At 41.4% G+C, this 12,352-nt stretch overlaps 2 protein-coding genes across 4 annotated transcripts in view; both read right to left on the bottom strand.

Annotated features, from left to right (window-relative positions):
* Positions 1 to 12,352, bottom strand: part of LOC133546744 (gastrula zinc finger protein XlCGF8.2DB-like) — a 458,486-nt gene that overhangs the window by 26,358 nt on the left and 419,776 nt on the right. The gene's annotated exons all lie outside the window — the stretch shown is intronic.
* Positions 1 to 12,352, bottom strand: part of LOC133546740 (zinc finger protein 771-like) — a 119,255-nt gene that overhangs the window by 81,142 nt on the left and 25,761 nt on the right. For 2 of the 3 annotated variants that reach the window (XM_061892554.1, XM_061892553.1), the window contains exons 2-3: positions 7,258 to 7,865; positions 5,887 to 7,102 (exon numbers count right to left, since the gene is read on the bottom strand). The exons of the other annotated variant lie outside the window; for it this stretch is intronic. In XM_061892554.1, coding sequence (XP_061748538.1) covers positions 5,973 to 7,102; positions 7,258 to 7,387 — 1,260 coding nt within the window. In that variant the 5' untranslated portion in view covers positions 7,388 to 7,865 and the 3' untranslated portion in view covers positions 5,887 to 5,972. Of the gene's footprint in view, positions 1 to 5,886; positions 7,103 to 7,257; positions 7,866 to 12,352 lie in introns of those variants that run through there. 3 annotated transcript variants of the gene reach the window in all.

Below are 12,352 nucleotides of genomic sequence, written 5' to 3'. Positions count from 1 at the left end.
CCAAGGTGTCCGATACCTGCTCATTCAGCCAAGACACTGTGAAGCTTGTCCATCACGGCGCTCAGCGCCTGCTCTACAGTCCTGTCTCTTCATCCGCATCTCCTCCAGTCTCTCCAAATGGACTCTGGGAGACCCAGCAGTTGGTCTCCATGGCCAAAAGGCTCCCGGTAGGCAAATCCAGAAGTTCACAAAAAAAGCAACGCAGAAGTCACGAAAGTGCCACCCCTTGTCACACAGTCCCAAAGGGTCCCCAACAAAAAGGCAAAAAAACCCCACATGAAAAGAAGAGGGAAACAGCAGGAAGAGAAAAGGATGACACAAGAGCACAGAGCTCCTGCCACCAGCAGCCACTACCATCTTAATGACATACTTGACTACAAGGTGTATCGCCACAATTTCAACCACTTTTACGCTTCTGTCATTGTAATGAATGACACACGGGGGCGCCACTAACTCCCATCGCATCATTTATTTTTTAAATGTTGATATTTTTTAAACAAAGCACTTACTGTAACCTAACTATTTTTTTTAACATTTTTAGATTTCCGAAATAAATAACTTATTATAAAATAATTTTAAAAAATCGATTTATTTTCCATTTAAGGCTGCTGAACACATCTTTCATGTTTGTGTACAGATCTGTGCTGTTTCACCTTATTTTTTAATGACGATTGTTTTGTATGTAATGGTTTATGATGACGTTGTTATTGAAATACAGATGACACAAAAGAAGCATGGTAAGTAAGTGTGGCAAAGCAAGTTAACGGAAGTGACGTCTGTTACGCACATGCGTGGACCGATGGGGTGATAAAGCAAGATGGCGTCTGACGTAGAAGGCCTAAAGGCGGGCATTATATTTCTGTATTCTTACATATATGTTGTTTCATAGAGTACACACGGTTAATAATTGTTTGTAGCCGGATACATCAGTCTGAGCGCACTTTGTTTACTAGCTTATTTTAAGAAAGTTTGCAGCTAGTTTAGCTGGCTAGTTAGCTTAGCTTGTTAGCTGCTAACAAAGAGACGAGGAAGTTATTTAAACATCGCTAAGTAGGGAACTAATGTGAGTGTAAAGTGTTGTGATTGTGGGAAAATGTGCCAAAGAACCACAGCATAGTATGAGGAGGAACTTTGGCCAAGAAAAGAGGAGAAGGAGCGACAACATCAACTACTGGATGTTTATTATAGGAAACATCATCAAGTTGTGTTACACAGAACAGCTTTGTTTACTTCTTACTCTCACATCTTTACTAACTTTATACTTCATTACCAACATTATTCTTAAATATATTGTGGATGACAAGTTTGGTTGTCTCGTGAGGATGATGTAAATACAGTTGTGTTCAAAAGTTTACATACACTTGTAAGAACATCATGTTATGGTTGTCTCGAGTTTCAAATACTTTCTACAACTCTTATTTTTTTGTGATGTAGTGATTGGAGCACATACTTGTTGGTCACTAAAAACATTCATGAAGTTTGCTTCTTTTATGAATTTATTATGGGTCTACTGAAAACGTGACCAAATATGCTGGGTCAAAAGTATAAATACAGCAATGTTATATGCAGTATATATACAGCAATATTATTATAAATACAGCAATGTTATATGCAGTATATATACAGCAATATTATTATATATACAGCAATGTTATATGCAGTATATATACAGCAATATTATTATGTATACAGCAATGTTATATGCAGTATATATACAGCAATATTATTATATATACAGCAATGTTAGTATACAAACAGCAATGACGGTGGGCATGGTGTTCCTGGGATTAAAGCCCTCACCTTTTTTTCCTCCAAACATTTTGCTGGGTATTGTGGCCAAACAGCTCATTTTATGTTTCATCTGGCATCACATGGACGAAGATAAGACTTTCTGGAGTAAAGTTCCATGGTCAGATGAAACAAAAAATTAGCTGTTTGGCCACAATGTCCAGCAATATTTTTCGAGGAAAAAAATGTGAGGCCTTTAATCCCAGGAACACCATTCCACCGTCAAGCATGGTGGTGTCTGTTATCTACTGCCCTCCAGGGCCCTATTCAAACTTTATCAGTGAATTCTCAGAGTTGTTGCTGATCTAGTGATGCACGCCGATAATATAATTATAATGGGGGACTTTAATATTCATATGAATACCCCATGCGTGGCGCTCCAGACTAATTGATAGCTTCGGCCTTACACAAATAATAAATGAACCGACGCATCGCAGCCATAATACGATAGACCTAGTGCTTGTCAGAGGTATCACCGTTTCCAAAGTTATGATACTCCCGTATACTAAAGTAATGTCCGATCATTACCTTATAAAATTTGAAGTTCAGACTCATGTTCGGCACACTCATAATAATAAATGCTACAGCAGCCGCAACATTGATGCTGCCACAACGACAACTCTTGCTGACCTACTGCCCTCGGTAATGGCACCATTCCCAAAGTATGTGGGCTCTATTGATAACCTCACTAACAACTTTAACAACGCCCTGCGCGAAACCATTGATAACATAGCACCGCTAAAGTTAAAAAAGGCTCCAAAAAAGCGTACCCCGTGGTTTACAGAAGAAACTGGAGCTCAGAAATTATTATGTAGAAAGCTGGAATGCAAATGGCGCACGACTAAACTTGAGGTGCACCATCAAGCATGGAGTGATAGTTTAATAACTTATAAACGCATGCTTACCTTAGCTAAATCTAAATATTACTCAAATCTCATCCACCGTAATAAAAACGATCCTAAATTTTTGTTTAGTACGGTAGCATCGCTAACCCAACAAGGGACTCCTTCCAGTAGCTCCACCCACTCAGCTGATGACTTTATGCAATTCTTTAGTAAGAAAATTGAAGTCATTAGAAAGGAGATTAAAGACAATGCGTCCCAGCTACAACGGGGTTCTATTAACACTGACACGATTGTATATACGGCGGATACTGCCCTCCAAAATTGTTTCTCCCGTTTTGAGGAAATAACATTAGAGGAATTGTTACAACGTGTAAATGGAATAAAACAAACAACATGTTTACTTGACCCTCTTCCTGGGAAACTGATCAAGGAGCTCTTTGTATTATTAGGTCCATCAGTGCTAAATATTATAAACTTATCACTCTCCTCGGGCACTGTTCCCCTAGCATTCAAAAAAGCGGTTATTCATCCTCTTCTTAAAAGACCTAACCTCGATCCTGACCTCATGGTAAACTACCGACCGGTGTCTCACCTTCCCTTCATTTCAAAAATCCTCGAAAAAATTGTTGCGGAGCAGTTAAATGAACACTTAGCGTCTAACAATCTATGTGAAACCTTTCAATCCGGTTTCAGGGCAAATCACTCCACGGAGACAGCCCTCGCAAAAATGACTAATGATCTATTGCTAACGATGGATTCTGATGCGTCATCTATGTTGCTGCTCCTCGATCTTAGCGCTGCTTTCGATACCGTCGATCATAATATTTTATTAGAACGTATCAAAACACGAATTGGTATGTCAGACTTAGCCCTGTCTTGGTTTAACTCTTATCTTACTGATAGGATGCAGTGTGTCTCCCATAACAATGTGACCTCGGACTACGTTAAGGTAACGTGTGGAGTTCCCCAGGGTTCGGTCCTTGGCCCTGCACTCTTCAGCATCTACATGCTGCCGCTAGGTGACATCATACGCAAATACGGTGTTAGCTTTCACTGTTATGCTGATGACACCCAACTCTACATGCCCCTAAAGCTGACCAACACGCCGGATTGTAGTCAGCTGGAGGCGTGTCTTAATGAAATTAAACAATGGATGTCCGCTAACTTTTTGCAACTCAACGCCAAAAAAACGGAAATGCTGGTTATCGGTCCTGCTAGACACCGACCTCTATTTAATAATACAACTCTAACATTTGACAACCAAACAATTAAACAAGGCGACAGGGTAAAGAATCTGGGTATTATCTTCGACCCAACTCTCTCCTTTGAGGCACACATTAAAAGCGTTACTAAAACGGCCTTCTTTCATCTCCGTAATATCGCTAAAATTCGCTCCATTCTGTCCACTAAAGACGCTGAGATCATTATCCATGCGTTTGTTACGTCTCGCCTCGACTACTGTAACGTATTATTTTCGGGTCTCCCCATGTCTAGCATTAAAAGATTACAGTTGGTACAAAATGCGGCTGCTAGACTTTTGACAAGAACAAGAAAGTTTGATCACATTACGCCTGTACTGTATATACCTTTATATACATATATACATACATATATACTGTATATACCTTTATATACATATATACATACATATATACCTATACTGTATACACCTTAATATACATATATACAAACATATATACCTATACTGTATATACCTTTATATACATATATACATACATATATACCTATACTGGCTCACCTGTACTGGCTTCCTGTGCACTTAAGATGTGACTTTAAGGTTTTACTACTTACGTATAAAATACTACACGGTCTAGCTCCATCCTATCTTGCCGATTGTATTGTACCATATGTCCCGGCAAGAAATCTGCGTTCAAAGGACTCCGGCTTATTAGTGATTCCCAAAGCCCAAAAAAAGTCTGCGGGCTATAGAGTGTTTTATTTTCGGGCTCCAGTACTCTGGAATGCCCTCCCGGTAACAGTTTGAGATGCCACCTCAGTAGAAACATTTAAGTCTCACCTTAAAACTCATTTGTATACTCTAGCCTTTAAATAGACTCCCTTTTTAGACCAGTTGATCTGCCGTTTCTTTTCTTTTTCTCCTATGTCCCACTCTCCCTTGTGGAGAGGGTCCGGTCCGATCCGGTGGCCATGTACTGCTTGCCTGTGTATCGGCTGGGGACATCTCTGCGCTGCTGATCCGCCTCCGCTTGGGATGGTTTCCTGCTGGCTCCGCTGTGAACGGGACTCTCGCTGCTGTGTTGGATCCGCTTTGGACTGGACTCTCGCGACTGTGTTGGATCCATTACGGATTGAACTTTCACAGTATCATGTTAGACCCGCTCGACATCCATTGCTTTCCTCCTCTCCAAGGTTCTCATAGTCATCATTGTCACCGACGTCCCACTGGGTGTGAGTTTTCCTTGCCCTTATGTGGGCCTACCGAGGATGTCGTAGTGGTTTGTGCAGCCCTTTGAGACACTAGTGATTTAGGGCTATATAAATAAACATTGATTGATTGATTGATATGTATATCATATAAAGGTGCTAATCTATGGGATGATTAATAATTAGAAATAAAATATGTCACATTTCAATATTTCAAACACCTATAAAAACACTATTATGAATAAGTCTAATATTGTATGATGAATATATATACGGCTTCACGGGGGCAGAGGGGTTAGTGCGTCTGCCTCACAATACGAAGTTCCTGCAGTCCTGGGTTCAAATTCAGGCTCGGGATCTTTCTGTGTGGAGTTTGCATGTTCTCCCCGTGAATGCGTGGTTTCCCTCCGGGTACTCCGGCTTCCTCCCACCTCCAAAGACATGCACCTGGGGATAGGTTGATTGGCAACACTAAATGGTCCCTAGTGTGTGAATGTTGTCTATCTGTGTTGGCCCTGCGATGAGGTGGCGACTTGTCCAGGGTGTACCCCGCCTTGCGCCCGATTGTAGCTGAGATAGGCGCCAGCGCCCCCCGCGACCCCGAAAGGGAATAAGCGGTAGAAAATGGATGGATGGATGGAATATATATACACTTACATTTTTTTAATGTATGTAAAATATGTTTTGTACTGATTACTCTCACCTTTTCAGTCAAATTGTTCTGTTCAATTTTTAATAAAAGTACACAATGTTGCAAATTAATGCATGTACTCGAGTAAGAAAAAACACTTATACAAAATATCTAATCTATAAATGTAAAGATCATATTAAACAGATTGTTAGACAAACAACAATGTCACACATGTTATATGTGCTGATGTTGTTAGAAAGTCAAAATGAAAGTCTGGACAGTTTATTTCAAATCCTGCAGTTTCATTTGCTGCTGCTGTTCTCACCAGCACACTTGTGTTTCTTACACTGGTACTTAGAAGACAATCTTTCACCACACACACTGCAACTCAACACTTTCTCTCCTGGGTGTCTTCTCATGTGTCTTACAAGGGTTGATCGGTCACAAAAGCTTCTGTTGCAGATTGAACAGGAAAAAGGTTTTTCACCAGTGTGTGTTCTCATGTGTCTTTTCAAACTCAGACTTTGTGTAAAACCTTTACCACAGATTGAACAGGAAAAAGGTTTTTCACCAGTGTGTATTCTCATGTGTCTTACAAGGGTTGATTGTCGACTAAAGCTTCTGTTGCAGATTGAACAGGAATGTGATTTTTCACCAGTGTGTGTTTTCATGTGTACTTTCACATCTGTACTATGTGTAAAACCTTTACCACGGATTGAACAGGAAAAAGGTTTTTCACCAGTGTGTCTTCTCATGTGTCTTTTCAAACTCAGACTTTGTGTAAAACCTTTACCACAGATTGAACAGGAAAAAGGTTTTTCACCAGTGTGTGTTCTCTTGTGTACTTTCAAATATCGACTTTGTGTAAAGCATTTACCACAGATTGAACAAGAAAAAGGTTTTTCTCCAGTGTGTGTTCTCATGTGTACTTTCAGACTACGACGGTATTTAAAAGTTTTGTGAGAGTGAGAAGATGTGAAGTGAGTGTTGTCAGTGTGACATGTCTTATCATCTTTAGAGTCTTCATCATCAGTGTCAGGAGAGTGTGACGTTGTGTCCTCACTATCTGATAGTGGAGCTAAGAGCTTGTCTGCTTGTGATCCTCCACAGTGGTCTCCATCAGCTTCTGTTGTCATGTGTTGTGTTGAGCTGCTGCTTGGAGGCTCCCCCCCTCCCCTCTCCTCACTTTCACCTTTCACCTCATCATCTTCACTCTTCACAGGGACACCAGTCACTGGGAACTCCTCCAACCATTTAGGCTGACTGATGCCCTCTTCCTCCTCTTCCTCTTTAATGTGCGGCGCCTCTTGGTCCTCCTCTTCCTCTTTAAAGTAGGGGGTCAGTGGGTCCTCCTCTTCCTCTTTAATCTGAGGAGTCAGCGGGATCTCTTGCTCCGATTGTAGCTGAGATAGGCGCCTGCGCCCCCGCGACCCTGAAAAAGAATAAGCGGTAGTAAATGGATGGATGGGTCAGCGTGTTCTCTTGCTTCGTAAAGTGAGGGGTCAGTGGATCATCTTCTTCCTTTTCAATGTGAGGGGTCAGCGTGTGGGCTTCACAGTGGCAGAGGGGTTAGTGCGTTTGCCTCACAATACGAAGGTCCTGTAGTCCTGGGTTCAATTCCAGACAGAGGATCTTTCTGTGTGGAGTTTGCATGTTCTCCCCGTGAATGCGTGGGTTCCCTCCGGATACTCCGGCTTCCTCCCACTTCCAAAGACATGCACCTGGGGATAGGTTGATTGGCAACACTAAATTGGCCCTAGTGTGTGAATGTGAGTGTGAATGTTGTCTGTCTACCTGCGATGAGGTGGCGACTTGTCCGGGGTGTACCCCGCCTTTTGCCTGATTGTAGCTGAGATAGGCGCCTGCGCCCCCCGCGACCCTGAAAGAGAATAAGCGGTAGAAAATGGATGGATTGGTCAGCGTGTTCTCTCGCTCCTTAAAGGGAGGGGTCAGTGGATCCTCCTCTTCCTTTTTGATGTGTAAGATCAGTGGGTCCTCCGCTTGCCCTTTAATGTGAAGGGTCAGTTTAACATTATGGGTCTGTGGCGTCTCGTCTTCCTCTTTAATGTGGGGGGACTGTGGCTCCTCTCCTCCCTCTTTGATGTGTTGGGACTGTGGTACCTCTTCTTCCTTGTGTATGTGCGGGGACTGTGGTTCCTTCTCCTGCTCATGAGGTAGATGTTCTTCATTGAGGTCTGCGGGACAGGACAAAACAAACATTCTTCAGAAAAGTCCAGCTTTGCTCAGTCACATGAGACATTGTCCTGCACCAACATATGATCTCACAATCTCATCAGTTTCCCCTCACAGCAGTCAGGGTACTTCCAGCTGACACATGCAGAAGACCTTCAGGGGAATGTCTTCCCAGGCCAACGTCCAATCCACCTTATTCATATAAAATCATCCTAAAAGTCATTCCTGCAATCCTTAATGGTAGACGCCATATGTGAAAGTGTGCTGTTCTCCCTCTGAATAAGTCATACACACACAGGAAATAATGTACCACATGCCAGCCTCCACGCAGTAGTACTAGTGATGAGCTCCCCCTGCTGGTGGACAATAATTACTGCCATTTTCACATTCATCTTTAGAGACATGTCCGTTATAAAAGAAGCATGAGCACAGTCAACATGTTGGCCAAAAAAGATGACATCTGTGTTGCTTTCATTTAGATCAGGGGTGCCCACACTTTCTGCAGGCGAGCTACTTTTCAATTGACCAACTCGAGGGGATCTACCTCGTTTATATATATCATTTATATTTATTTATTTATGAAAGAGACATTTTTGTAAACAAGTTAAATGTGTTTAATGATAATACAAGCATGTGTAACACATATAGATGTCTTTCTTTCATACAGACAAGAATATAAGTTGGTGTATTACCTGATTCTGATGACTTGCATTGATTGGAATCAGACAGTAATGATGATAACGCCCACATTTTCAAATGGAGGAGAAAAAAAGTTGTCCTTTCTGTACAATACCACATGAAAGTAGTTGGTTTTTGGCATCTAATTCATCCAGCTTCCATACACTTTACAAGAAAAACATTGGCGGCAAATTCCGTAGCTTGCTTGATTGACATTCACGGCACCCGAGGGTCTTGTGAGATGACGCTGGCTGCTGCCAGTTCATTATTATGAAAAAATGACAGAGAGGAAGGCGAGAAACACTTTTTATTTCAACAGACTTTCGCGCCGTCCCTTCCGTCAAAACTCTAAAGGCCGACTGCACATTTCCTATCTTCACAATAAAAGCCCTGCTTCATGCTGCCTGCACTAACAAAATAAGAGTCTCGGAAAGCTGGCGTGCACAAGTGATGTGCACGCCAGCTTTCTGAGGGATCGCTTGTGCACGCCAGTTTTCCGAGACTCTGTATTTAGTTAGCGCAGGCAGCATGAAGCAGGGCTTTTATTGTGAAGATAGGAAATGTGCAGTCGGCCTTTAGAGTTTTGACGTAAGGTACGGCGCGAGAGTCTGTTGAAATAAAAAGTGTTTCTCGCCTTCCTCTCGGTCATATTTTCATAATAATGATCTTGCAGCAGCCAGCGTCATCTCACAAGACCCTCCGGTACCGTGAATGTCATTTAAGTGACGTCTTGGTGAAGATTGATGATCACTCATTTTTAGGTTTATCTTTTTTAAAAGCCTGGCTGGAGATCGACTGACACACCCCCCGCGGTCGACTGGTAGCTCGCGATCGACGTAATGGCCACCCCTGATTTAGATAGTGTCACCACAGTTAAACTGGGATAAAGTAATCAGATTACTGACTACACCTTCAAAAGATAACTTGTTTATCTTATTAATAATAGTAATAATGGATTACATTAATTTAGTGCGTTTCTGGACACTCAAATTGCGTTAGAGTGAGAACTGAGAAGGCATCATTCATGCAGTCCACACATTCAATGTAGTACGCTACATTTAATTATAATAATTATAATAATAATTAAAGCTGCAAGCAGCGTTGGTCGGGTCCGCCGTTGGCCGCCGCCGCCGTGTCCCGAGTCCCGATCTTAGTCAGACCAACATAGAGGTCTTTGTTTCATGTCTCTACGACATTCCTAACAGAAGTTACAAGCAGTTTTGTCTGGAAAAAGGTGACGGCTTTTTACAAAACTTTTATTTTGAAGGGGTAATTGCCAACTTCCTGTCGATTTTAACTGAAAGATGCCACCTATCAAAATGTAGGTCTAAGTGAGACCTACACAGAGGTTTTTGTTTCATGTCTGTCCGACGTTCCTACCAGAAGTTACAAGCAGTTTTATCCGTTTCCTCTTCCTAGGAGCAGTTTTTCTGTGTTTTTTTCAAAAATTGCAATAGAGCGCAATTTTTAGTTTTAAGGTTTGGTTTTTTCACTAGATCGCAATTTCTGCCAGTCCTGATGTGTGTGCCAAGTTTGGTGAGTTTTGAAGCATTTTAAGGGGGTCAAATTAAAGCTCAAAGAGGCAAAAATAGCGTTTTTTGCGAAAATGTTGCTTTGAATGAGTTTTTGCAAAATTTCTGTTGATTTTGGGTATAGACCTTTTCAATTGGAAATGTAGGTCTTAGTCAGACCTACACAGAGGTTTTTGTTTCATGTCTCTACGACATTCCTAACGGAAGTTACAAGCAGTCTGTTTTTTGTCTCTTCCTAGGGGGCGCTAGCTTGCAATTTTAATTTTTGGGGTTTGGTTGCTTAATAAGTTGGTCTGCCGCTCCATACCAATGTGTGTGTCAATTTTGGTGAGTTTTGAAGCATGTTAAGGGGGTCAAATTAGGGTGCGAAGGTGCGAGCGCGCCTTGGGTTGCTGCCCCCGAGCCCCAGGGCTTAAGACGCCTTCGTCCCACTATTTAATGCATTGTGAAAGTAATGCAGTTGTTGTATTGAAGTGAAAATATCTAGCTTCCTGTTGATTTTTGCCAAAGTATGTTAATTATTCAAATGTAGGTCTAGGTCAGACCTACATAGTGGTTTTTGTTTCATGTCTCTACGACATTCCTACCGGAAGTTACAAGCAGTTTTGTCTTTGTTTTCTTCCTAGGAGCAGTTTGTCCGTGTTGTATTCCTAGGGGGCGCTAGAGCACAATTTTGAGTTTTGGAGTTTGGTTTTTTCATCAGCTCGCAATTTCTGCCAGTCCTGATGTGTGTGCCAAGTTTGGTGAGTTTTGAAGCATTTTAAGGGGGTCAAATTACAGCTCAAAGAGGCAAAAATTATCTTTTTTAGGAAAATTTGCGCAGGGGATCTTTGAAGGCGCGTAAAATCAAACCCTTAAAACTTATCACAATTTTGTCCGACCACTTTTTTTAAAAGGGTTCAATCTCTCTCCTGTGCGAGTTTGAAGCCGAAACGACAAACGCACTGGGAGGAGTTTCGATTTGAAAAAGGTTACGGGTTTTCACGAAAACTTTTATTTTGAAGGGGTAATTGCCAACTTCCTGTTGATTTTTTCTGCTAGCTGTCAATTATTAAAATGTAGGTCTAAGTAAGACCTACATAGAAGTTTTTGTTTCATGTCTTTCCGACATTCCTACCGGAAGTTACAAGCAGTTTTGTCTATGTTTTCTTCCTGGAAGCAGTTTTTTCTGTGTTTTATTCAAAAATTGCGCTAGAGCGCAATTTTGATTATTATTTTTTTTTTTTTTCATTAGATCGCAATTTCTGCCAGTCCTGATGTGTGTGCCAAGTTTGGTGAGTTTTGAAGCATTTTAAGGGGGGCAAATTACAGCTCAAAGAGGCAAAAATTGCATTTTTTTGTGAAAATTTGGCTTTGAATGGGTTTTTGAAAATTTTTTGTTGATTTTGGCCCCAGAAGATACAATTATGGAATTTAGGTCTAAGTCAGACCTACATAGAGGTTTTTGTTTCATGTCTCTACGACATTCCTAACGGAAGTTACAAGCAGTCTGTTTTTTTTTTCGTTTTAGGGGGCGCTAGAGCGCAATTTTGATTTTTGGGGTTTGGTTGCTTAATAAGTTGGGAAGGCCCACCGTACCGACGTGTGTGTCAACTTTGGTGAGTTTTGAAGCATGTTAAGGGGGTCAAATTAGGGTGCGAAGGAGCGGAATAAACAATAATAATAATAATTAAAGCTGCAAGCAGCGTTGGTCGGGTCCGCCGTTGGCCGCCGCCGCAGCCGTGTCCCGAGTCCCGATCTTAGTCAGACCAACATAGAGGTCTTTGTTTCATGTCTCTACGACATTCCTAACAGAAGTTACAAGCAGTTTTGTCTGGAAAAAGGTGACGGCTTTTTACAAAACTTTTATTTTGAAGGGGTAATTGCCAACTTCCTGTTGATCTTAACTGAAAGATGCCACCTATCAAAATGTAGGTCTAAGTGAGACCTACACAGAGGTTTTTGTTTCATGTCTGTCCGACGTTCCTACCAGAAGTTACAAGCAGTTTTATCCGTTTCCTCTTCCTAGGAGCAGTTTTTCTGTGTTTTTTTCAAAAATTGCAATAGAGCGCAATTTTTAGGTTTAAGGTTTGGTTTTTCCACTAGATCGCAATTTCTGCCAGTCCTGATGTGTGTGCCAAGTTTGGTGAGTTTTGAAGCATTTTAAGGGGGTCAAATTAAAGCTCAAAGAGGCAAAAATAGCGTTTTTTGCGAAAATGTTGCTTTGAATGAGTTTTAGCAAAATTTCTGTTGATTTTGGGTATAGACCTTTTTAATTGGAAATGTAGGTCTTAGTCAGA

This window comes from Nerophis ophidion, unplaced genomic scaffold (assembly GCF_033978795.1).
Source record: "Nerophis ophidion isolate RoL-2023_Sa unplaced genomic scaffold, RoL_Noph_v1.0 HiC_scaffold_40, whole genome shotgun sequence".
Taxonomy (NCBI): domain Eukaryota; kingdom Metazoa; phylum Chordata; class Actinopteri; order Syngnathiformes; family Syngnathidae; genus Nerophis; species Nerophis ophidion.
Note: the sequence above shows the minus strand (reverse complement) of the source record. Positions and strands in the feature narration are given on the sequence as shown.